Source organism: Polypterus senegalus, chromosome 15 (assembly GCF_016835505.1).
Source record: "Polypterus senegalus isolate Bchr_013 chromosome 15, ASM1683550v1, whole genome shotgun sequence".
Lineage (NCBI taxonomy): Eukaryota > Metazoa > Chordata > Cladistia > Polypteriformes > Polypteridae > Polypterus > Polypterus senegalus.
The window spans coordinates 90916306-90943877 of NC_053168.1; the positions used below are offsets into that span (position 1 = coordinate 90916306).

The 27572-nt window shown below is 37.9% G+C and overlaps 1 protein-coding gene across 1 annotated transcript in view; it reads left to right on the forward strand.

Moving 5' to 3' along the window:
* The window catches only part of LOC120515507 (MDM2 binding protein), a 135108-nt gene extending 109338 nt beyond the window's left edge, over window positions 1–25770 (forward strand). Inside the window, exons 17-21 of the mRNA XM_039736568.1 lie at window positions 9408–9503; window positions 16448–16714; window positions 20320–20566; window positions 25528–25641; window positions 25747–25770. Of these exons, the coding sequence (XP_039592502.1) occupies window positions 9408–9503; window positions 16448–16714; window positions 20320–20566; window positions 25528–25641; window positions 25747–25770 (748 nt within the window). The remainder of the gene's footprint in view (window positions 1–9407; window positions 9504–16447; window positions 16715–20319; window positions 20567–25527; window positions 25642–25746) is intronic.
* Window positions 25771–27572: the final 1802 nt, after the last annotated feature.

Genomic DNA, 27572 nt, shown 5'->3' on the forward strand with positions numbered 1-27572 from the left:
AATAATTAGTAATGTGCAAGTCTGAAATGTTTCATTTTCCTGATTTGCTTTTATTTTGAATGTAAATGCATCTTATTCAGACTATGTTTTGATGGTAACGTTATTTTTCTATGTTGAATTGAATTATTCTTATTATATCATTATTTGTGAAAATAAATGTGATACCATCCAGCTCTAATCTTATCTGATACAAAGCACTTTAAAATGTAGCCTCAAATACACAAAAAACTAACAGTTAAATGCACCTGCATATTAAAAAGACATTCATTCACTGCAGTTGAGTAGTTTCTTAAAATATGGCAGTAATAAGTCGCAGTGTCTTTTTTTTTTTTTTTTAAACAGAATCCCACTTGAACTTTACTTCCACTTAACAATTCTACCATAACACCCATTAAACTTCCAGAGGTGTATAGTTTTACATTTAGCATGTTTGTATCAAGAAAGACAAAAAAAACACGCAGCATGCTGTAAATTTGAATTCCTGTGTGCCCTTCACACCTAATCTGCCTAGCAATTAGATGGCCATTCACATATTTGCAGTTTTCACTGCATGAATTTAAAAAATCAATAATCAATCAGTACATTTACATTTATTCATTTAGCGAATGCTTTTTAAGCAACTTAAGAATTATGTGAACATAATTGAGTCAACATCACTTAATGGTTTGTTACAAAACAAGTGCTTCAAGACTAGGTTACAAAAATTAACCAAATCAAGACCTTAAAACCAATTAGAGCACTAGACTAGTTACAGTAACCTTATCTTAACAACAACATTTATTTATATATTACATGTTCATACAAATTATGTAGCTCAAAGTGTTTTACAAGATGAAAAAACTTAACTACAAACATGACCTTAAAAACATTTGGCAGTTGAGAAAATATTCACAAGACATAATTGCACTTGATTTTTTGTTGTTATTATTTTCTTCCCAACTTGCTCTAGATAGTCTGAATTGGAATATAGGTTACGCATAGCTTGATTTGTCTTTGTTTTAATCTAAAAAAAATGAAAACAAGGGAACATTAAACTAAAATTTGTGAATTGCTGGACCGGGGGAAATTACGTCATCTGGACAGGAACCGGAAGTGATGTCATCAGGCCTAGGCAGAATTTCCCGTGGTAGGTCTGCAGATAGAAAAGAGGAAGGATCACTACACTCTGCCACCCCCAGTCCGGCATGGAATTAACCTCTTTTGAGCCCTTTAGCAGCCTCACATCCACATGTGTATGACACGGCCCCCACCTCAGCCCAGACACATTGGGTCAGGTGGTCCTTATCGAAAGGTTGTGAACCCAAGAAAGAGCATCGGCATTGGTGTGGCAATAGCCCCGCCGATGAATGACTGAAAACTTGTACAGTTGTAGATCTAAATACCACCTTGTTACACGTGGGTTTGATTTCTTGTGTAAGGCCATCCACTGTAAAGGTGCGTGATCCGTAAACAAGGTGAACTCATGGCCCAAGGGAATACCTTAGCTGTGTAATCGCCCATTTGATCACCAAGGCCTCCCGTTCCACCGCTGCATACAGCAGTTTCTGGCTCAGGAACACAACGGGGTTCTCGACACCATCAATGCTTTGGCTCAGCATGGCACCAAGACCTGTGTCTGAAGTGTCCATCTGGAGGATGAAAAGCAAAGAGAAGTTGGGAACTTTCAAGACTGGTGCTGATATAAGAGCCTGTTTTAAGTCACTAAATACAGACAGTGCATTGGCATCCTAGACCACATTGTTTGTCAAAGTTAGTAAAAGTTGCCTCTCTCGAAAAGTTTGGGATACAAACTGGTGGTTGTAGCCCACTAAGCTGAGAAAAGCTTGGACTTGCCCCTTGTTCTTTGGATGGGGCCATTTAGATATGGCATCCATTTTGGAACACTGTGGCCTACCAGTACACCGGCCCACCAGATAGCCTAAATATTTGGGTTTATTCACCCCAAAGAAACATTTCTTTGGATTGATTTGAAGGCTGACTTCCCCTAATGTCTGCAATACTGCTCGGACCTGCTGTAGATGTTCTTCCATGTGCTGGAAAAGAAGACCATATCATCCAGGTAGGCATTACTAAAAGAGTTATGAGGATGGAGCACTTTATCCACCAGACACTTTAAGGTTACAGATGCCCCATGTAACCCAAATGGAAGGACACAATACTGCCAGTGTCCATTATGGGTGCTAAACGCAGTCTTAGTCTTTGCAGAGTCCGTTAAAGGAACCTGCCAGTACCCTTTTGTCATGTCAAGTGTGGTCAAGAATTCAGCCTGTCCTAGCCACTCGAGGATGTCATCCACTCATGACATCAGATAGGCATTGAATTGGGAGACTTGATTAAGCTGCCGGAAGTCATTGCAAAACCTTCAACTTCCGTCAGGCTTAGAGAGTAAGACAATAGAGCTGGACCAGGAACTATGACTTTCCTCTATCGCACTTAGTTCCAGCATGCGCTTAATCTCTAGTTCCATTTCCACTCTTTTTGCCTTAGAAAGTTGATACTGGCATTCTCAAAAAAACCACCCCGGGCTCTGTCGCGATGTTGTGCGCAATCAGGGAGGTTTCTCACTCACTATCTCCAGGACAGACAGGATAACTTCTTTTCTCTATCCATTACTATGCCCAATTTTTGTTTAGGAGTGGTCAGACCAATTTCACCAGTTTCAGAGGACTGCTTCAGTGATCCCTTGTAACTAATGAAGCAAGAGGTGGACCTGTACTGACTGGTATCTCCATGAATGTAGGTCAGATTGGTCTTAAGTTTTAGCCATTGTCGCAGCAACAGGAAGCGGTGAGCAACAATGGATATGTTGCTTCTGGAATCCATCAGGGCCAACACCTTATACCCGTTCAAGATTACTATCCCTGTACGAATGAATGATAGGGGATTAACCAGAGCACACCTCCTTTCATCTCTTGTTTCACACTGCCCCCCCCTTGTCACCAAGCTAAAGAAGAAGCAGTTGTGTATTCAGGGGCTTCGGTGTTCGCTCCCAGTGATGACAATTGGGCTTAAGAGTAGGGACACAAACTGGTTTGGTTCCTGACAGAGACTGTTTGGTTCCCCCAGAGTTTGAAGCTGCCCAATGTCCTTTGATGACCCCTATGAGGGTGATCATATTTTTAAAAGGTTTTCCTCAGGCCGGCTGGGTGAGATATTTGGGCAATGAGTTTAACAGAAAAAAAGAGGCAAGGTGTTCCACTACCTGTGGGGCATTGTTTAGATCTGGCCTTAACCACCACCTGATTTTGCCCCATAGGCTGAATGCCTGAGAGTGAGTTGGCCACTAAGGGTTAAACTTAAACTGCAACAGTTTCCTTGCCTAATGGCCCAGGGCTCCCTCACCTTCTCAAAGGACTCCGCCTTTGTGGGGTTCTGATGGGCGGTCTTCTCCCCCAAGAGACCATAACTAGCCTTATGCACTTACCCTTTCCAGCACAGCTCTATTCTGTTAGTCCACTTTGCACTCTGCCTTTGGACTACAGGTGCCGGTCATAAAATTAGAATATCATGACAAAGTTGATTTATTTCAGTAATTCCATTCAAAAAGTGAAACTTGTATATTAGATTCATTCATTACACACAGACTGATGTATTTCAAATGTTTATTTCTTTTAATTTTGATAATTATAACTGACAACTAAAGAAAGTCCCAAATTCAGTAACTCAGAAAATTAGAATATAAATTAAGACCAATGCAAAACAAGGATTTTTAGAAATGTTGGCCAACTGAAAGGTATAAACATGAAAAGTATGAGCATGTACAGCACTCAATATTTAATTGGGGCTCCTTTGGCCTGGATTACTGCAGCAATACGGCGTGGCATGGAGTCGATCAGTCTGTGGCACTGCTCAGGTGTTATGAGACCCCATGTTGCTCAGGTACTGGTAGTTTTGGCACTTTGTGCAGGTGCCAGGTCCTGTTGGAAAATGAAATCTGCATCTCCATAAAGTTCGTCAGCAGCAGGAAGCATGAAGTGCTCTAAAACTTCCTGGTAGATGGCTGCGTTGATCTTGGACCTCAGAAAACACAATGGACCAACACCAGCAGATGACATGGCACTCCAAACCATCACCGACTGTGGAAACTTTACACTGGACCTCAAGCAACGTGGATTCTGTGCCTCTCCTCTTTTCCTCCAGACTCTGGAACCTTGATTTCCAAAGGAAATGCAAAATTTACTTTCATCAGAGAACATAACTTTGGACCACTCAGCAGCAGTTTTGTCTTTAGCCCAGGCGAGACACTTCTGATGCTGTCTCTTGTTCAAGAGTGGCTTGACACAAGGAATGCGACAGCTGAAACCCATGTCTTGCATACGTCTGTGCATGGTGGTTCTTGAAGCACTGACTCCAGCTGCAGTCCACTCTTTGTGAATCTCCCCCACAGTTTTGAATGGGTTTTGCTTCACAATCCTCTCCAGGGTTCAGTTATCCCTATTGCTTGTACACTTTTTTCTATGACATCTTGTCCTTCCCTTCGCCTTTCTATTAATGTGCTTGGACACAGAGCTCTGTGAACAGCCAGCCTCTTTAGCAATGACCTTTTGTGTCTTGCCCTCCTTGTGCAAGGTGTCAATGGTCGTCTTTTGGACAACTGTCAAATCAGCAGTCTTCCCCATGATTGTGTAGCCTACAGAACTAGACTGAGAGACCATTTAAAGGCTTTTACAGGTGTTTTGAGTTAATTAGCTTATTAGAGTGTGGCACCAGGTGTCTTCAATATTGAACCTTTTCACAATATTCTAATTTTCCGAGATACTGAATTTGGGTCTTTCATTAGTTGTCAGTTATAATCATCAAAATTAAAAGAAATAAACATTTGAAATACATCAGTCTGTGTGCAATGAATGAATCTAATATACAAGTTTCACTTTTTGAATGGAATTACTGAAATAAATCAACTTTGTCATGATATTCTAATTTTATGACCAGCACCTGTATAGTACTGACCCATGGGGTAAAGTTTTCACCTGGTCCTCCCAACCTGCAACCCATGCCTCATACTCGGCCATTCAGATATGGTAACCTCCCACCTGAACTCTGAAGGGTCGGATTTCAGATTTCAGGTCCTGCTCCCAGTTCCTCGTGGAGTCAACCATCCTGTCAACTATGCCAGTGTGAAATGATGCAAACAACACTGTAAAAAGATTTGGGGCAGCCACCCCATATATTTGAGTATTGCTTGTAAAAAAGGCAAGGATTTGAGCAATGGTCTTTACAGATCTTAGTCGAAAACATAACTTAGGTGACAGACAAAACATGGAATTCCCGAAGTCTACAAAAAAAACTCATAATCCCGGCCCACCTTAAATCCTTTTGCACCTCTCCATCAGCGTTTTTTGTTTTGTTTTGCTGTCCCATCCCCCACCTTGACGGAGCTCAGCTCAGGCAAAAAGTTCTCCCACCTCAAGCCAAGACTCCTTATCTGCGTGTGAGATTCCTGGAGTTGTATTGGGTAAATAATACAGTATATTGTTATTTGGAATACATGCATTTCATGTCTCTTTTGTGTCTACAAAGATCTGGGTAAGTGTAGGATGAAAGGAAATGCAAGGCACGTCATGCTGAACACATACCTAAAGTAGAAACCTTTTCCATGTTTTACTAATAATGACGTGAAGTGTATAATGTGTGAAGACTTCAGTCCAAATATCAAATAAACACGTGTACTTGTTTTTTTTTTTTACAAGAATATAACCAAAGAAAAAAAAACATTTGATTTACATTTTGCTGTCAATTAGTTAAAAACCCAAGCTCAAATGTCAATTGACAGGTAGTTTATTCGTGTTCTTGAATGGTGCAGAGGTAAGAACTGCTGCCTTATAACTCAAAAGGTCCCAGGTTCCAGACTCGGCACTCCACATTTTGAGTAGTGTGCTGCTATTGTCATTATTATTATTACTATTATTATTATTAGATAGATAGATAGATAGATACTTTATTAATCCCAAGGGGAAATTCACATAATCCAGCAGCAGTATACTGATACAAAGAAACAATATTAAATTAAATAATAATAAAAATGAAAAGAATTAAAATAAAATTAATGTTAGCATTTGCTCCCCCGGGTGGAATTGAAGAGTCGCATAGTGTGGGGGAGGAACGATCTCCTCAGTCTGTCAGTGGAGCAGGACAGTGACAAAAGTCTGTCACTGAAGCTACTCCTCTGTCTGGAGATGACACTGTTAAGTGGATGCAGTGGATTATTCATGATTGACAGGAGTTTGCTTAGTGCCCGTCGCTCTGCCACAGATGTTAAACTGTCCAACTTTAATCCTACAATGGAGCCTGCCTTCTTAACAAGTTTGTCCAGGCGTGAGGCGTCTTTCATCTTTATGCTGCCACCCCAGCACACCACGCGTAGAAGAGGGCACTGCCACAACCGTCTGGTAGAACATCTGCAGCATCTTACTGCAGATGTTGAAGGATGCCAACCTTCTCAGAAAGTATAGTCTGCTTTGACCTTTCTTACATAGAGCATCAGTATTGGCTGTCCAGTCCAATTTGTCATCCAGCTGCACTCCCAGATATTTAAGGTCTGCACCCTCTGCACACAGTCACCTCTGATGATCACAGGGTCCATGAGGGGCCTGGGCCTCCTAAAATCCACCACCAGCTCCTTGGTCTTGCTGGTGTTAAGGTGTAAGTGGTTTGAGTCGCACCATTTAACAAAGTCTTTGATTAACTTTCTGTACTCCTCCTCCTGCCCACTCCTGATGCAGCCCACAATAGCAGTGTCATCAGCGAACTTTTGCATGTGGCAGGACTCGAGTCATATTGGAAGTCTGATGTATATAGATTGAACAGGACCGGAGAAAGTACAGTCCCCTCGGCGCCCTGTATTGCTGCACACAATGTCAGACCTGCAGTTCCCAAGACGCACATATTGAGGTCTGTCTGTAAGATAGTCCACAATCCATGCCACAGGTGTGAATCTACTCCCATCTCAGTCAGCTTATCCCTAAGGAGCAGAGGTTGGATGGTGTTGAAGGCGCTAGAGAAGTCCAAAACATAATTCTTACAGCACCACTGCCTCTGTCCAGGTGGGAGAGGGATCGATGAAGCATATAGATGATGGCATCCTCCCTCCCACCTTCTCCTGGTATGCGAACTGCAGAGGGTCGAGGGCGTGGCGGACCTGTGGCCTCAGGTGGTGAAGCAGCAGCCGCTCCATGGTCTTCATCAGATGTGACGTCAGAGCAACAGGCGGAAGTCATTCAGCTCACTAGGACGTGATACCTTTGGGACAGGAGTGATACAAGATGTTTTCCAAAGCCTTGGGACTCTCCCTGTTCCAGGCTCAGGTTGAAGATGCGCTGTAGAGGACTCCCCAGTTCCAACGCACAGGCCTTCAGCAATCGTGGCGATACACCATCTGGACCCGCTGCTTTGCTGGCACAAAGTCTTTTCAGCTCTCTGCTCACCTGGGCTGCTGTAATTGTGGGTGGGGATGTCTCACCTATGCTGGTATCAGCAGAAGGATGGTTGGAGGATGCAGTACTCGAGGTGAGAGTGGGTTACTGTGATCAAACCTATTAAAGAAGTTGTTCATTTGGTTTGCTCTCTCCACGTCTGTCTCGATGGCGGCACCCGCCGAGCTGCAGCCAGTGATAATCTTCATCCCATCCCACACTTCCTTCATGCTGTTGTTCTGCAACTTCTGCTCCAGCTTTCTCCTGTACTGCTCTTTCGCCCTGAGCTGGACTCGAGTTCCTTCTGCACGCTTGAGCTCATGCTGATCACCACCCTTAAAAGCCCTTTTCTCCTGGTTCAAAAGGCCCTTGATGTCACTTGTAATCCATGGCTTGTTGTTAGCATAGCAGCATACTGTTCTTACTGGAACTACAATGTCCATACAGAAGTTGATGTAATCAGTTGTGCATTCAACAGCCTCTTCAATGTTCTCACTATGTGACCCAAGCAATATATCCCAGTCTGTAGTTCCAAAGCAGTCTCTCAGAGCCTGCTCTGCCTCAGGGGACCACTTCCTGAATGAGCGTGTGGTTGTAGGTAGCGCCCTCACTCTTGGTTTGTATTGAGGCTGAAGCAGAACCAGGTTATGATCTGCTTTCCCAAGCGCAGGCAGTGGGGTGGCGCTGTATGCGTCTTTAACGTTTGCATATAGTAGGTCAATAGTCCTGTTTCCCCGAGTGTTACAATCCACATACTGGGAGAAGGCAGGTAATGTTTTGTCCACTTTAAAGTCTCCAGCGATTAGCACAAGTGCCTCAGGGTGCTGCGTTTGTAACTTAGCAACTGCGGAATGGATGATGTCACTCGCCATCTCCGCGTTCGCTTGAGGGGGGATGTAAACAATAACAGCAATCACGTGTCCAAACTCTCTGGGCAAGTAATAGGGGCGCAGACTTACGGCCAACAGTTCGATGTATATTACTATAATATAATAAAAACATACTTTTGATTTGAGTCTGTAACACCCGGTGTAAATTTTGGCTACTTGTTAAAGTCAGTGCTTGTTTTTTTAATATTCAGATTTATTGTCTCAGTGACATTCACGGGGTACAACGAACTTGCCTTTCCCTCTCTGAGTTGATGGCATTTATCTACATTCTTTTCACAAGAGCAACGCTATGGCTGATGCCTGCTCAGAACTATTTGTTGTACCGGCAATCAAAGATACGATTTCCCTTGACTGCTATTAGACTGGACAAAGGCAGGACTGTAACAACAGGCAGCTTCTTCACAGTGCTTTCACTGGCTAATAGACTGCTGCAGCGCAACGCAACTCTGCTTGGCACCATAAAGTAAAATGCCTGCAGCTAAATTCGCTTCAATACATGAGAAAATCAACATGCTGCTGTTTAGATCTGGCAGTGTCATGATAGATAGCTCTTTCAGCTTTACATATGTGTACACTGCAATTTTTCTCTATATTCTGCTTCTTTGCAGAATTGCTCACACTCTCCAGTTGCATGGGGACCGTGATTGAACAGCTATTTTCAAGTCCTGCAACAAACTGAGGTCTGTGCCCATATTTATCACAAGTCTCAGAGTAGGAAAATGTCTCAAAATGATAATTTGTGATGACAATTTGGTACTGCTCTTAAGAGTAGCAGTATAAGCATTTTATCTGTTTACCTAATTTCAGAAGTTACTGTCATGTTCACCAGGATTTAAAGCTCATGAACTGTCTTAATACTTGAGGAGCTGCCAAAAAATGGCATTTAGTTAGATATCAGCACACATCCTTCAAACGGGCTGAATGTTTTAGAAACACTATGAAACAATGACATCCATCTGACAGAGAAGGAATAATATAACATGATGTAATGTTAAAGCAAAATGCATTCATGCAAATCAGCATCTCTTCTACTTAATTTATCTTTACAGTATGTTTAGGAACATTTTGTAAATATGTAAAATTAATAGTATTTTTTTCGCTACAGAGAAAACACCTTTCAACCCTTACTTGATCTGACACCACGGAAGCTGCAACGTCTTTCATTTAAGGAAGCAACTACATCCCATTACCACGGAATTGAGTATGTATATTAATGTTTATACTCTCAGAAAATATGTTGTAGTGGCTAAGAACAAACACAAGGACCCCGTTGTTTTCTAATAATTTGTTTTCTCTTAATTTTAAAAAATGTAACTACCTTGAATCTAGTGATCAGGCCTTTAATTTCAGTGCAAGATCATTTAAGAATTGTGTGCCCATTATTTAAAAATCCAATTGCATTTACCACACTCATATGTAACCAATCTAGAATCATTAGATAATGTAACTTGCATGACTTTTCAATTATGGAGGAAAATTAAATTAACCAGTAAATTTCACACAGGCAAGTAGCTATCTCTGTACTTGTGGCCCATGTATAACAGTGATGAAATGAATTGTGTCATATGTTCATTCCAAATGAAAGTTTTTTTTTAGCTGGTGTTTCAACATTGACCAAACAGTTTCATTCACATCATAATGGTTTTAAGGGTAAGGCAAATTTCTCTAAAGCAATGGCACATTATGAGAATATAATTATAGAGACATGCATTTAGCAAACTGATATAACAACCTTCTGAAAACAAATCAGCAAACACTAAATGTGTGTCATTCACTGGGTTTTAGAAGACAAAGTAGTGTTTTTTAGTATAACAACTAAACTTGATAAATACACTGAAAGCATATATAAGGTGGTCCAGATCTAATTATGCAATTTTCATTACGCTATAACTTAAGTTTATTACATAAAGAATTCACAGCACCTGCCCTGTACATAGAGATTTCACTTAAAATTCTTTTTGTTGCCGATAGATGGCAGCACCTGCCCTGGATTCCAAAATGGCGGGGAGACGGTTTTCTGTCAAACAGTTGCATAATTATATCTGGACCACCCAGTATTATTTGGTCTGGATATCAGCACTGATGTCCTGATTTGATTTGATTCCGATTCACAATGTCCTGATTTGAATCAATTGACTGAATTAGCGTGCACTGATATATTTGAAGTGGTGGCTTTTTTAGAAATTACTTAAACATGCATAGAGAACATTAATGTAATGGGACAAATTTCAGTGACACTTTATTTGAAGAGTGTCTAAAAACTGACTTCATAGCATATGCATAAGCATGAAATGACATTTAAAAAGAAATACATGATTAGTAATGAACAGTTAACATCAGTATTTGGAAGATGTGGAACAAAATATCATTGCTCTTAAAAAAATCTCTTTCACAGCTCTCATTCAAAATTCACCAGAATTTAACTAACATATGTATTACCATATTAGAGTCCACGCATATTGTGGTGTAGCTCCTTGTTTTAATACAATGTAATGACATCTACTTTATAAAACATCTATATCATCTTGCAAATATAAAATGATAAAATATTGCTTGTTAAATATATGTTATTCAATAACCTATTCATGTGTTCAACCTATTCAATCTCTATGTAGACACCCTTCAACTGAACTATTAGACACATTTTTTCCCATACTGGACATTTAAAATAATCCTGAATTAGTTGAAATTAAAGATACAACATACAGGTTACACATATTTTTAGTTGCCCGCTTACAGCAGTCACTTTAATCAGTCTTGAAAATGTGTCCTGACAGTCCTCAGATATAAAGGAAGAATTTTAAAATAAGGATCTGGAGCTGATTTTTGTTGACAGTGGCATTGAATAAGTGGGACATAAAAGAAAAAGAACCGGCCATCGTGACTGATAACACTGCTGTTATGGAGCTACTTCAAGTTGGCTGCTTTGAGCACATGCTCACTTTTGTATCATAGGCTGCTCTGAAAATTCCAGTTGCTCACTTGGACTTTAGGAGAGATCCCACAATATTATCCCTCCTCTCCATACTTAATACTGCTGTGACAGTTGTGGAAACCTTCACATTTCTGGAATCCATAATCTTCTGGGACTTGAAATGGGAGACCATTGTAGGGTCCATCATGAAAAAGGTATCACAGCTTTTGTACTTTTGTGACAGCTGATGAAGTTCAACCTTCCACAGGACATGCTGATTCAGTTCTATCCATAACAGTGTGGTTTGAATCAGTGACTAAACATGACAAAAAACAGCCTACAACAAATAGTCACATCCACCGAAAATATCATTGGTGCTAGTCTGCCCAATTTACAGGACCTGTACTATTCTAGAATCATGAAACAGGCAGGAAAAATCATCACCGACCGCTCACATCCAGGCCACAACCTTTTTGAACTTCTTCCATTGCCCAGGTGTTACAGATTAATATATGTCAAAACAAGCAGATATAAGAACAGTTTTTTTCCCCACAGGCCCTCAAGCTCAGAAATGGTTAATTCAGCTTAATCAGGCTGGGCACCACACCCCCTACCAGGGTCTTGCAACTGATTACATATTGTTAATACTTGTTTTTCAGTGTTTATTTTAGCATTTCTTGCACTGAGTTGTACTCTGTACTTTGTATACATGTACAGTATATATTTACATTCTGTCTTTTTTTTATCTCAGGTGTGTGATTAAAAGTTGAGTGTATGTTGATTATGTTTACTTGGAAAGTCACCAAAACCGGAATCAGATTCCTTTTATGTTGCAAGCTTAGCCAATAAATGTAATTCTGATTCTAATTTTAATGATCTCGGGAATCTGAATACCGTATATCTTCCAATAGTAGCCCCGGCGTTTATTCAAAAAATTATTCGGACAGCCCGGCGTTTAAATGAGACCGGCGGTTGTTGGAGACTGGCTATTATTCACCTCGCAGACGGAATGGTGATGGATAAACGTGGTTCATTTGGCAGTAAAATACGGTATGATACCATATTTACAGTCACAAAATGTAGGCAACAACACCGGATGAACATTTCAGGATTTAATGAAATTATCAGTACAGTAGTACGGTCTTATTAAAGCAGTATACAGTACGGTACTACCGTAAGCATGAAAAACAGGTACAGTAGACGTCAACTTTCTTGCCAATGATGCCACCAGCACTGGCCTGCACCAGTCCGAATTTCGCAAAGCGCCATCAGCCCGACAAGTCCCCTGCGGAACATAAGGAAATGCAATAAGCTCCAAACTCGCGCATATACATATACATTACGACATGAGACTGGATAAGTTACAATAAAGTACAGTACTTACCATCTACTCGTCATCTGAATAGGTAATGATTGCTTCGTTATTTGCGAGTTCTTCTTCCTCTTCCTTTTCTTGTGATGGCAATACATGTACTCCCATTGCTTGTTGTCGCGCAGTAATCAGTTTTATCAGGATTAACGTGTCGAAGATGGCATTTTCATGTTCTTCCAGCCACCTCTGCCCTCCCTGTGGGGTTATGATTGACGTGGAAACGAAAGGGCAAAATGTACACAAAGAAATTTTTTTTTGACTTTCTCGCTTCCTCGATAGCATCCGACAACAAAACATTTTTGACACGAAAAGGTACTTACCGTATGATTCACTGCAGGAGGGCAGTAGCCCAGGTGGTACGAAAAGAGGATTAGCGTACGAAAAAGGCAGTGGGTCATTGGAGATCGGCGTTTACTACAGACCGGCACTTAAAGGAGACCGTCTACTATTAGAGACTGGCATCTATTTGTCGCGACATCTCTTCAAACCCGGCATTTATTGGAAACGGGCGTCAATAAGAAGCCGGCCACTACTAGAAGATATACGGTATTCTGTATGCATCCTTTGGTACAAACTGTACTAATAATGTACTTATTAAATCCATTTTTTTTTCTTTTCTTTCAAAAGTTAGATATTTTGACTACATTGATATTTCTGCATCATTTTAGTTATCTTTTGATTAATGAAAATTAACCTTCTCTTTCAATTTCTCAGAGAAATATTGCTCACGCTATTGGCAATTGCTAGTGATGCAAACTGAGACATGGGGCAAGTCAAATATTTACAGTAAATGCTCATTAAAAATATGGGGTTAGGCCACAAATAAAGAAACTGATTTGAAGAAAGATCTGGCACTCCATGAAAAGGGCCCTATATACCTGTTGTAATGTGTAAATGCACATCCAATTGCTTTTATGTGAAATTTCAATCTACTCAAGTAGTTTTTACAGTTTCATGACATTCAATCAACATTTCAGTACTTAGCTAGAACTTTAAGACATTCTAGAAATTGTGTAGTTGAAGCAGGAAACAACAGCTTTTAAAAGCACGTGGATAATATATTTGGTATTGTTGATAATTAATCATATGACAGGGGGGTGAATGGTTTTACTCTATATGTCAAACCTGTTTTCTTTTTTACTTAGTATTTTAGTTAAGTATTTTGCTCTTTATAATCTGTTGAATATTTTGTTTTTTCTGTATTCTGGTTAATATTGTTTGAAAAATAAATGCTTTGATTACTCTCACTATACATTTAATGAACCCATTCAATCTCCATGCCGTCCATATTCTAAGCTTAATCCTGCTTAATCATGTTTTACTTTCTGAAAGAGGAAGGAGTCTGAACTGACTATGAAATAGGCACTAACTATACTTGCCTATAATTAGGTATTAGGTATCACCTTTACACTCACTAGTTAATTAAGCTGAAGAACAGGCTATTCAAAATAACAGAATCATGGAAACTTGATTTGTTTCCCACCTCAACAAATCACAGGATGATTTTAAACAGCCTCTTGTAAGTAATAAAAAATAAAAGAGGAGGAGGAGATTTGAAAATGACAAGGTATACTTGGGGTACAAGAGGAGTTTGGTAATGCTTTCCTGAACTGATCCAGATTGTACTGTGATACAGCTTTACCATCTCTTGTCAATGTATAACAAGACTGCACGCTTTGAATTTTTTTGTTTTGTTTGAAAGAAACTTTACTTTTTTTTATGCTTTTTATCTTTTGTGTATGCCATTTGCTTGTTTTTTCATGCCTGCATCAAGCTCCAAAGAGTATTGAACATAACCTATTCAATGTATTTTGTTAAATAAAAGACAATGATTTGAACCCAGGATTGTGTTTTGGGTTTAGGTATCAGTGGCACCCCGCTACAATGTATAGTCATAAAATAGATGTGTATAAAAGTTTCTTTAAGAATATCAGAGATAAAAACAAGGAGAAAAAGGCAGACTAAAATTAAACAAGAAGTGAGGTAAAATTTCACAGAGTTGATTTTCTGCCATTTGCATGAAAAGTTGTAAATTGGGAGTTTAATTGTTTAGTCTGTACTACTCAGCTTTTTAATTCTTTTATGTAAATTTATATTACTTAAAAGGTGCATGATTAAAACAGATTTAAACATATTTCTACTTGCTATGTAAAAAATAGTCTTAAATATAGCATCACAATTTGATGTACTGTAGTTTAAAGTAAAAAGGATTCCACTAGCTTGGTTGACATTTGACAACATGGTCAATTTACGGTGCCCTTCATAATGTGTGGAACAAAGACATGTTTTTCATGGATTTACCCCCCTGTTTAAAATTTAAATAAAAAAATTCAGATGTGTTTATATTTGGGGGCATTTCAATACATTTCAGTCACACCACACACTTTGTATACATGGTTCCCCCATTTCAGGGCACCCATAATGTTTGGAACATAGTGATTGTAGGTAAACTGTATTAAAACAGTCATATTTTAGTACTTTGTTGGATATCCCTTGCATGCAATGACTGCTTGAAGTCTGTGATTCATAGAAATCACCAGGTACAGAGTATCTTCTCTGGTGATGATCTGCCATGCTTCTTATACAGCCATCTTCAGCTCCTGCTTGTTTTGGGGTCTTTTCCTCTTAAGTTTTCTCTTCAGCATTTGGAAGACATGCTCAGTTAGATTTAAATTGGGTGACTGGCTTGGCCATTCAAGAATGTTCCAATTTTTAGCTTTTAGCAGTCTGTTTGGGATCATTCTCTTATAGCACTGTCCAGTGAGTTCAGAGGCATTTACTTGAACTTGAGGTAATAAGATGTTTCTGTACACCTCAAACTTAATTGTGCAACTACAGATACAATATACACCATCAATGAAGACATGTGTGCCAGTACCCATGGCAGCCATATACTGTATGACCAATCCATAAACCCCCCCACCACCATGTTTAAACAATGAGGTGTTATGCTTGGCATCTTGGGTAGTTCCTTTTCATCTATAAACTTTGTTCTTGCCATTATTCTGATACAGGCTCATCTTTGTCTCATCTGTCCACATGATCTTTTTCCAGAATTCTTCAGGCTGTATTAAGTACTTTTTCCCAAACTGTAATCTGGCTATCCTATTTTTGTGCCTAACTAGTGGTTTGCGTCTTGCAGTGTGGCCTCTGTATTTTTGCACATGAACTCTTCTACCGATACTAGTCTGGCACATACACATCTGTCTCCTGAAGTCTGTTTCTGATCTCCTGTACAGGTTTTTAGGGCTTTTTCTTTACCATGGGGAGGGTTCATCTGTCATCTGCAGTAGAGGTCTTCCTTGGCCTGCCAGTTCATTTGTTATTAATGATATTCCAGGCAGCTGGCTTAGATAATCCTAAGGTTTTACTGGTGTCTCTAATGGTTTTATTATTTGTTTCAGCCTCATAATAGCTTTTTTGACTTTCATTGGCACGGCTCTTGTCCTCATGTTGAACAATGACAACTGCAAACTCCAAAGGTAGTCTGTAGGTAGAAGCAAGCCTGAGTAATAATCACAAACTGATGCCAGTTGTCCCTAACATTATTGTCCCCATATTTTAGGACACCATAGTAGAAAAAGTGTAATTTCTACATGGTGTTATCAAAATGTATGCAAATATCCTTAAATTAAAGTCTGCAATGTGCACTTTAATCGCATATTAATTGTTTGATTTGTAATTTTAAACTGTGAAAGAGACAGGTAAATCAAAGAAAAATGTGTGCTTGTTCCAAATATTATTGAGGGCACTGTATTCCTTACAAAAATTAGTTATAATGCCTGGACACTAATGCATTCTTTGGTTTTGCAGTTATGTTTTAAATATTTTCATGTTTTTTTATTCATGTGTTTAACAGGTTTTGTTTGGATGAACAAAGAGCTTTGGAACGAGATAAAGCTTTTGCAAAATTACAATCACGTCTTATTAAATTTGAGACTCACACTACTTGCTCAAAAGAGTCTTGTGTTGCAGCATTTGCTCTGAGCCCAGTGCCATCACCAGCAGTTCTTTCTGAGCCAGGAAGTGTCCCTGATGGAGAAATATTTCAGTCAGAACACAAGACAGAAATGTCTAAACAAAAGTGCACTTCTGAAGGAACTGAAGGTATTCAGATGCGAAAGAGGTAAGATTTTATATAGTTAAAAATACATGAATATTTTAAATCCGTTCTAGTTACACTTTGTTTGACATTTTTAATCATCTTATAAGAACTGCTACATGTTTAGTTATGCTTGTAAAAAACGTAAAAAAGTGGAAACTGCATCTATTCAACAAGCAATGCAGGAAACAAAATTAAGAATTTTTTTAGACTTTAATCTAATAGTTCAATCTAAAAGAAAATGTACATTAGTACTATGATTGTGCAACTTTATTGCAAAAGAATAATGTTTAACAATATCAGTGTTGTACATTTAGGATGCTATTGCATATAAAGCAACTGAGCTTTGGTTTCTATCAGCATGGGTGCAATTCTATCATGTGAGTTCATGGTGGCAGCACTTAATGTTTATATCCCTACATTGTGATACAACCAACCAGAATGCAAAAATTCTGAAGCATCTACTTATATACTCGTCATGCATTACCTCATTAAGGCATTTATACAGTATGTGTTTTTGCTTTTTTATGCTGCCCGCCTCTCTGTCTCCCAGAGATAGGTGAGCTCCTATCATTGCTGACTGGAACATGCCACTCTCTCTGTGTCTCTTCAAGTTTGCAATAAATTATTTAAACTTGATGATGTACTGTAGATTGTTAGTAAGAGGCATAATAAAAGATTCATTATTGTTGTTTACATTACTCTAATTTTAAATATTTTCATAATATGTAACTTACAATTTCAACTAAAAAAATGTGTTTCTTGTTTTCAATGTAACATGTGCTTTACTAAATAATGATTGAAGATTGATTAATGATACCATGTAACTATTATTAAAATGACAGTAGTAATTAGCCTCCTAACTGAGGTCAGGTTCCTTACTGACCCATTTTCTAGTTCTCTCCACATCCCTTTATGAAAGCAGACAATTTTAGGTTGACTTGCTTATTTAATTTAATGTATTTTGCCTAGCTTTTATTTTATACTAAGCTCTTGCAATCATTAAGTAAGCATGTCGGGCAGTGTGGTTTAGTGGCTAAGGTCTGAGTTTCTTACAACAAAATGGCTGATTCAGCCTTCATCTCTGACACTCTGTGTGATCATAAGCAAGTCTATTAATCTTGCTGTTCTTCAGATTTAGCAGGTCAGTATAATCAATTGCATGATGATCCTCTGCTCTTAAAGGAAATACTGTGCCTTGTGCACTTGTGCCTTATCAAGTATGACTTGCACATAAGGTAAAGGAGAAGCTCTGAATTCCAAAGTAAACAAAAAATAAACATTCTTTTAGCTGTAGTTGTCAGGTTTTAGGGCATAACCTTCAGAATGGCTGTAAAAACAAAGAGTACTAAGTATTTAGGAAAGGAAGGAAGACAAGGAGACCGAAGAAGTGGTAGTCTGCTTGACTGTAGCTATTGCTAATTTTTGACGTTATGATGAATGTAACATCCTGCCAGAATGTACAGTGTGCCAACCTTGTATCTCTGCAACTGCAAAAAAAAAAATTAAATTTCACTGCAACTGAATTACCGTTCAAATGTATTTATTACTCAGAAGCATAAATATATAATAAGACATTGTTTTTTTATAGTATGTGTCAATGTCAAAATATTACCTAAAAGAATCCTGTAGTTATTGATAAATATTAATTCTATAAACATCTTCCTTAGTGCAGTTGCATGCTTTGTACTTTTGCCAATTATCTACTGGCTAGAATCTATCTACTGTCTTGGAGGAAACCTAAAGGAGTAAGAACTTAAACAGCAACGTGTGGCTTTTTAGTGTTTCATCACAATATTCCATGATGCTATACATTTATTAAATTTGCTTAATCTAGTTTTTATGGTGCAACAAGACTTTTCCTACTTGGTAGCTTTCAGTGACAAATGAACAACATATTTATAAAATATACAATTTTAAGAATTTCAAAAAGAAATAAAGAAAACCAGGAACCAAGAGACACTTGTTTTTGTTTTGTTTTTTTGCGGATTAAGGAGATAACTAATTGCAATCCTGGTTTTCTGCTGGTTTTATTTCTACTCAGAGTTTAAAAGGGTGGAGCTGACAAACTACAGCTAAAAATATACAGGAACACCGGAGGGGCCAAATAATGTACACCATAGTGTACTCCTTAGAGTACATCCATAATGGAGTCCATCTGACTCTTATCTTGGGATTTTTTTCCAAGTCATATGCACCAAACACTGGCTTTATACATCAATTCTAACAGTTCTGATCAGTGTGTACCTTTTGTATGCCATGATAACCTTCCATTCTGCTGGAAATTTACTAATGAAAGTATGTAAGGCCCGTGTATGTTTCTCACTTGGCACTGCCCTGTTATTGTAGTTTTCCTCCATATAGTCTGATTTGCACTGTGTGTTAGGTACAGAATATGGATTTAAAAGTGCAATTATTGTTTATTAATCTTTATTTCTTAAAGGAGACAAGTTTACTTTTTAATTATTGCTCTCCTTATTAGTACTGACCTAAAGGACCCTATAAATTTCAATTTTGCAAAATCCATAAGCTCTTCCTTTTCATTTTTGATCCTCCAAATTATTTGAGTTTGTGTCCAGTAACCCTCCAGCTTCCCCCAATGTGTCTTCTTTATTAGGACTTCCTGCTTAAACATGAATCACTTTTTAATTATACTCTTAATATCAGTTTGCTTAAAATAAATTCTAAACTGACCTGGAAGAAAATTGGGTGTTTGAAGTTTTATTACCTAAAATGAAATCACTACATTAAGGTTGTAACAAATCCTACCCACGAAAAATGACCAGAACATGCCAACATATCCACCATATTTTGTCCCAGATTATTGGCACCCCTTAAAAAGAATAAAAGTCATTTTAGCAAGGAAGACAAAAACTGATCAACATATAAACAGTATTATGAAACATAAAATATTAATGACATCTTCTCAACGAACTTGTCCCTTTCACACCACAAAACCAAGAGAAAAAAATAGATTACTAAAATTCCTATTAATATGACAAATTGTATTAGTTTTTCTACAGATGTATACAGGTATAGTCCAGATGAAGCACATAGTCCAGTTCAACTGGAGTGGGCAGAATTTAGACTTGAGTGCATAGGTGGCAAAAAAAATGAATATAAATTATAGTTCTGTTTTAAATATAAATTGCAAAATATTACAATGAATTTTAAAATTGGTGCTGCAAATTGAAACTAACATAGGTAAAGCTTAAATCAAGTCTTAACTTAACTTCAATGCAATTGGAATGCCTCTGGAATATTAAGTGCATTTTTTGCACCCATATAACACATGTACAGTAAATAAAGTTAAGTAACTAAAGATAATAATAATGTCTGGTAAAGACAAAACCTGACTTGTTTCAGGACTGTGGATGATGAGCTCTGAAGAATTATTGAAGGAACTAAAACTTTTCAGTTTATGCAAGCAGGTGAGATTATACAGATGAAAATGAAAAAGGGCACAGTAGAGTGAAGATCTGTTCTTACTTTAAAATTGGTTAATCAACCTAACATTATCTTCTGATTTTTTTAGATTTTAAAGGAATATCCCTTAATTGTCTTGTTTTGTTCTTATATGTGTCTTTTTGTTTCTCAGTTTGTTATTAAGCACTTTTCTTTCTTTTCAGATTTGCAAAGTCAGCCAGCACAGATTCTCTCATTTCCCAATCTAGTAGCAACAGCAGTGGTCTGAGTCACCTAGTTTCTGCACCACAGTATCAAAAAACCAGATCCATAACATCCAATTTCCATAAGCAGCAACATATTGCATCTTTGAAGTCCACTGCAAAGCAAGAACATGATAGCCTTGAAAAGGCTCAGGAGTCAAAAAAGGAAAATCCAAAAAAAGAATCTCGGTCTCAAAAACATACGAAGGTAAAAAAAAAAAGTTTCAGTAAAAAATTTTAATTCAGTATAGTTAGAGGTGTAATAGTAAATCATACATTAAGAATGGAGGCCTCTCTAAACAAGCGGAGAAAAGAAAGCCATGGAAGTAGAGGGAAAGAAATAACCTAACTCCTTTCTCCCTAAACCTCTAGATCAAGGAGTGAACTCCTTTGTCATCTACTGTAAGTTCACAGATAAAACTTTCATTGACATTATTGTTATTTTGAATTCTTGTTGCTGATAGTATTATGGCAAATTAATTTGAACAATTACACCACTGACTTTTTTTTTTAAAGAATATTAACTGGAACATGCTAAGCTATTACTAATATAAATTAGTACAATTGAATGTACACTTTTATTATACTAAACAAATATAGTGTAATTATTGCCTCCTTCTAGGAGTATAATATGGTGGCATGACATTTTTAAAAGCAGTTGTGTAATGTTTGCTAATTCTGTGTCATCCATAGAAAAAGTTGTTTCATTTACACAGTAGTATATAAATATTGGATGCATTTCTATCCTGCATGTTTTGTTTGTTTTTTTTCATGGAGAACATTATCTGCTAATCACAAGAAAAGCAACAATTTCTCTTCAGTCTGTTCACCTTGGACTATAAATATAACACCAGGTCACTTGCAGAAATTATCAAATGATTCTGTACTAGTGAGATTTACTGTTAAGGCTGATAAGACAGATAAAACAGAATGTAGGAGTCAGATGGAGAACTTAATTGGTATAGAAATACTTGTATAATTGTCTGCATCTTAACAAAAGAGAAACAAAGAAACTGGTTATTGACATGCACCACACCATAGAGCATCTATGTGTGATCTATGCCTGGTCAGTATTCAGGGAGTGGATGTGGAGTGGGTACACTGCTACATGTACAAACCGGATTCCAAAAAAGTTTGGACACTAAACAAATTGTGAATAAAAACTGAATGCAATGATGTGGAGATGGCAAATGTCAATATTTTACTTGTAATAGAACGTAGATGACAGATCAAACGTTTAATCCGAGTAAATGTATCATTTTAAAGGAAAAATATGTTGATTCAAAATTTCACGGTGTCAACAAATCCCAAAAAAGTTGGGACAAGTAGCAAGAAGAGGCTGGAAAAAGTAAATTTGAGCATAATGAAGAGCTGGAAGACCAATAAACAGTAATTAGGTCAATTGGCAACATGATTGGGTATAAAAAGAGCTTCTCAGAGTGGCAGTGTCTCTCAGAAGACAAGATGGGTAGAGGATCACCAATTCCCACAATGTTGCGCAGAAAGGTGTTACTGTTTCCGATGGGAGTGTTAGCTCCGTGGAAATATGTTCTTTTATATTGCGGCGTTTTAATAAACCTTTATTTAAATAAGTATAAATTATAACGCCGATATCCCTCTTTTCGGCGATAGGCGGCGACAAAGTCACAGAAAAGACAGAATATTCTTAGCTTGTTTAATGCGGCTTATGTTGCTATAAATGACAGGGAAGACCAGTCAAATTTCATCTGTGAACCGCGGAGATTCGGTCGTGTAGAAATTGCTTTTTTCTGTCACAACGGAGGTGGTGTTGGAGTCTATTTCTTCCACTCCCGCAGGTCTTCAAAGCTTGGCAAGGTTCCAGCGTTCTTTTATATTGTGTCCACACGACCAAATCCCCCAGTACAATGCCAAACAAGGTAGACAAACTTAAGCTAAGCATCAGACAGTTAGATCATATAACACTTAGGCCTTTTAGGGCTGACAACAGCTGTTCTTGTCTGTCTTTATGCTTTGCCTAGCCCAGCAATTCTGAAAGCTGACACTCTGTGCTAAAGCTGGCTCAGCTCTTCATGGCATGTTACACAGAAAAAGAATGAAAAATACATTTAAAGAGATCTAAAACAGATACAGGGACACAATTCTTAATATTATAACAACCTTAGTATAACAGTTACCCAGCGAAAAATTGCAAAGACTTTGTATCTATCATCATCAACTGTGCATAACATCATCCGAAGATTCAGAGAATCTGGAACAATCTCTGTGCGTAAGGGTCAAGGCCGTAAAACCATACTGGATGCCCGTGATCTCCGGGCCCTTAAACGACACTGCACCACAAACAGGAATGCTACTGTAAAGGAAATCACAGAATGGGCTCAGGAATACTTCCAGAAACCATTGTCAGTGAACACAATCCACCGTGCCATCCGCCGCTGCCAGCTGAAACTCTACACTGCAAAGAAGAAGCCATTTCTAAGCAAGATCCACAAGCTCAGGCGTTGTCACTGGGCCAGGGATCATTTAAAACGGAGTGTGGCAAAATGGAAGACTGTTCTGTGGTCAGACGAGTCACGATTCAAAGTTCTTTTTGGAAATCTGGGACGCCATGTCATCCGGACCAAAGAGGACAAGGACAACCCAAGTTGTTATCAACACTCAGTTCAGAAGCCTGCATCTCTGATGGTATGGGGTTGCATGAGTGCGTGTGGCATGGGCAGCTTGCATGTCTGGAAAGGCACCATCAATGCAGAAAATATATTCAGGTTCTAGAACAACATATGCTCCCATCCAGACGTCATCTCTTTCAGGGAAGACCCTGCATTTTTCAACAAGATAATGCCAGACCACATTCTGCATCAATCACAACATCATGGCTGCGTAGGAGAAGGATCCGGGTACTGAAATGGCCAGTCTGCAGTCCAGATCTTTCACCTATAGAGAACATTTGGCGCATCATAAAGAGGAAGGTGCGACAAAGAAGGCCCAAGACGATTGAACAGTTAGAGGCCTGTATTAGACAAGAATGGGAGAGCATTCGTATTTCTAAATTTGAGAAACTGGTCTCCTCTGTCCCCAGATGTCTGTTGAGTGTTGTAAGAAGAAGGGGAGATGCCTCACAGTGGTGAAAATGGCCTTGTCCCAACTTTTTTGGGATTTGTTGACACCATGAAATTCTGAATCAACATATTTTTCCCTTAAAATGATACATTTTCTCAGTTTAAACTTTTGTTCCGTGATTTATGTTCTATTCTGAATAAAATATTAGAAGTTGGCACCTCCACATCATTGCATTCAGTTTTTATTCACAATTTGTATAGTGTCCCAACTGTTTTGGAATCCGGTTTGTACTTGGGGGGGCGGGGGGGGCCCACATCACAGACTGATCTTGTAACACAGTGAAACTATAAAAAGGGCCGAGGAGAGACAAAAGTCAGTGCCATTATAAACAATACTGCACATCATCTGTTTGACACACTATCATTGAGTACTTTCAGACAATAAATTATTCAGCAGAGGTATGTAAAGGAAAACTACTGGAGCTCCATTACTTCTGCAACACTTTTGATTTATTTAATGCCTCATTGTGAAGGTAATTGCTGTTTTTATCTTTAGCCAAGGCAGAGGTTTTCTTTCTTTTTAGTTTTCTTTTTTATTCATTCTGGTGTGTATTGAGAAGTGGTTTGTTGTTTGTCATAATAGATTAGAATATTTATTTATTGGGCTTCTGTAAAAAGCCAGATTTCCCCAACTGGACAAAAAGATCTATCTCTCTCTCTCTCTCTCTCTCTCTCTCTCTCTCTCTCTCTCTCTCTCTCTCTCTCTCTCTCTCTCTCTCTCTCTCTCTCTCTCTCTCTCTCTCTCTCTCTCTCTCTCTCTCTCTCTCTCTCTCTATATATATATATATATATATATATATATATATATATATATATATATATATATATATATATATATATATAATTCATTATTAACATAGTCTATATGTCAGTCAACATTTACTATAGAAAATGAAATAAGCAACTCAAGTTATCCCTTATATACAGTATTGTGAAAATTAAGTTAATTTCCACACAACAGATTTAACTTTGTTTGAAGACACCTTGGAAGAAAAGTACACCACATTCAGTAGCTTCAACAAATCACTTTTAGCAGCAATATGCTTACCTGTCTCTTATGTCAATGTTCCACCATAGCGTCAGGTGTGAACTTTACCTTGGCCAGCAATACTTAAAATATACAAATTCTGCATTGCAAAAACCTTAGATATGTTGTATCTTTAAGTTAAAATTCTACATCATATACTTGCACATCTCAGTTTTATATATTGCTGCAAGATGATTCACTTGTGGTAAACTGGTAAAACAGTGTGATCTGCAGAATTACAGAAAACAATGGAACTACAAAACAATTGATAGGAAACACAGGTAATAATGTCATGAGGAGCAGTTTATAGAAATCAATTCAATTTACGAAAAATAAATTTGTAAAACAGTTTTTCTTCTATGTACACTTTGGGGGAAAAAGGTCTGAAATGTATATTCGGTTTTGTATGTGCTCACATTTCATACAGGAATGCAGAAAATCTCTGTGACCACTTTTTAAAGGTAAAAAAAAGTATAAGTTCTTAGAGCTTGCACAGACTTTAGAGTATGCAGTCTGAATATGTCTTATATATGTTAAAAGTCTTAACATAATGATAACGTGTTGTGATTTAAATAAAGTTCTTCAGACAAAAATAAAGGTTTGGGGACTGTCCCCGTATATTGTCGGCGAGACAATAAGCAAAAATGATTCAAAGTCTTGAAATACAGTGAATGAATGATTCAGACAAAATGGCGTTTATATCTAAATGACAAAACATGTGACAGGAAGTGGTTGGCAGTCTGAAAGCTTTAACAGGAAGGGGCGTCATCAGGGTTGGCCGGAAGTGATGTCATCAGGGATGGCCGGAAGTGACGTCATCGTGGCCATCTTGAAAACCCGAAAGTTGATTTATTATTTACTGTCTTGGTTTCTGTTGGCAAAAAGAGTTCAGGTAAGCACCACGTGACAAAACCTTATCTTGCGATGTTTCACTCACCTTTAGGCTCTCTGACTGCCTCCTAATCGCACATGTGTGACAGTGTTTATTATTGAAAATAATAAGATTAGTGTATTCGTATTAATAATGTTTTTATTCTTTCTTAGATGCTTGAAGAGGTTGTAGCAAAAACATTAAAGCATCATGGTATTACTGGAGAACACTCAAACTTTTCAATATTCAGCCAACGGCTGTTTGAAATATGCAAGCTTTATCTAAAGGTCAGTTTTCTAATTTATTTGTTAAAATACAGTATTTTATTAATTAGTAAAAAGGTTTAATCAGAGTAATATTTTAAACATTTTGCATTTTCTATATTCTGTTAGCAGAGAAAGTTGGCAGTATCCTGAGAGATGTTATTTATTAGTGTGTTTTTTGTTTGTTTTTTTTTTATGGTTGTGATGTTTTGTGTTTGTATATCTTCCCCAATAACTGCAGTCATTATTATCAGTCTTTATGAACTAAATGAGTCAACTCCGTAAATATTTTGTTTTATTAATGTCAAATTCTCAGGTGTACTTGTTACTTTTTTAGGTGTTTATGATATTGGCCTGATATTTACATGAAACCCATTAGTCACTGGTGGTGACCAGAGCTTTATTGATGAACTATTTGAAGAAAATTAGTGGCTTAATTGAGGAATTCAATAGAGATCAACTTTAGAAAACTGTTCATACTAAAATGGTTTATTTTGAAGAGATTTTTTTGTGGGTCTCTGCTTTTTTCCAATATGCTATAACACTTATTTTCTTATTAATAATTGTGATGCCTTTCAGAATATGTGAGCTTATTTTCTAGCTAGTGAAAACTTGCATGAAACTATGACCTCTCTATGCCCTTTGATCTTAATTGATGCAATTTATTTGTGTTTATTAACTGGTGCCAAAATAACAGTCCATGTCTGCCATTGTAGAACCTTTGCTAATTTCAAAAGTTATCAAAAAACATCTTTTAAACTTGTCCAGCCTTTTGTACTTCAGGCTTTACAAACTGGGGTGCAAGAGCTATGTGTGGACAGTATGTAACAATCACAGAACATTACAGTAGGCTTTATTTGAATTACCTTTACACTATGAAATATTTTTACAAGCTCCACTGTATTTGTGTCAATATTGTGTTTTAATTTTCAGAGGTTTTTGCTGTCATATTTTCAAGGATTACACTAATTTAGATTTGTATGGTATTGAACCTTCTCCCCCATATGAGCATGAGTTTTTCCCTTGGGCAATTTTTTTCTGTTTCTAGTCGCCAAACACATGCAGGTTAGGTTAATTAACAATTCCAATTATATATATATACAGTGGTACCTTGGTATACGTCCTTAATCCGTTCCAGATCCTTGGACTTATACCAAACAGGACTTATACCAAACAAATTTTTTCCATAAGAAATAATGGGGAAATGATTAATTCGTTCCCATGAAAAAAATCCTATTGTTATTGGCATATTATACATTGATGGGGTTGTATAAAATAATTTAAACACTGCTTAATACTAAAATACATAAATACAAAAGCAATTAAATGAAATAAATGAAAATTTAACCTCACTTTACCTTGCTGAGAAGAGTAGAGTGCCTACGAGGATGGTGCTGAGAAGAGAGGAGAGCGTTACAGTTCTTACAAAGGAGCCACTTCAGGCGATTATGTAGCACTGCCGTTGTTCTTCTTCTGGCAGTCTTCAAACCAAATCCCTAAAGCAGATTCCATCCAGACTACTGCCTTATTACATCCACTTACAACTCGTTTTGCACCCTGGTTAAAAGGACACTGCGCGCCGTACATCTTATATTCCTTTCCTACTTTTCCAAAAAATCCAAAACGTTTTCCTTTTCGGCAATCGTTAACATCTTCCGTTTGCACTTGGGCACGGCCCCTGAAGCAGTAGCAGATCGTTTTGGAGCCATAATGAAGGGCTTCACTATGCACAAAGATAAACACAAAAGAGCACAACTCTTTACACAGCGAAACACGTTGATGCTGAATGAGCGAGACGAGACTTCCTGGTTAACACTGCATTCAGCACACAGGAACTTAACTACGTGCTCTGATTGGTTTGCTTCTCAGTCATCTGCCAATAGTGTCCCTTGTATGAAATTAACTGGGCAAACCAACTGAGGAAGCATGTACAGGAAGTAAAAAGACACATTGTC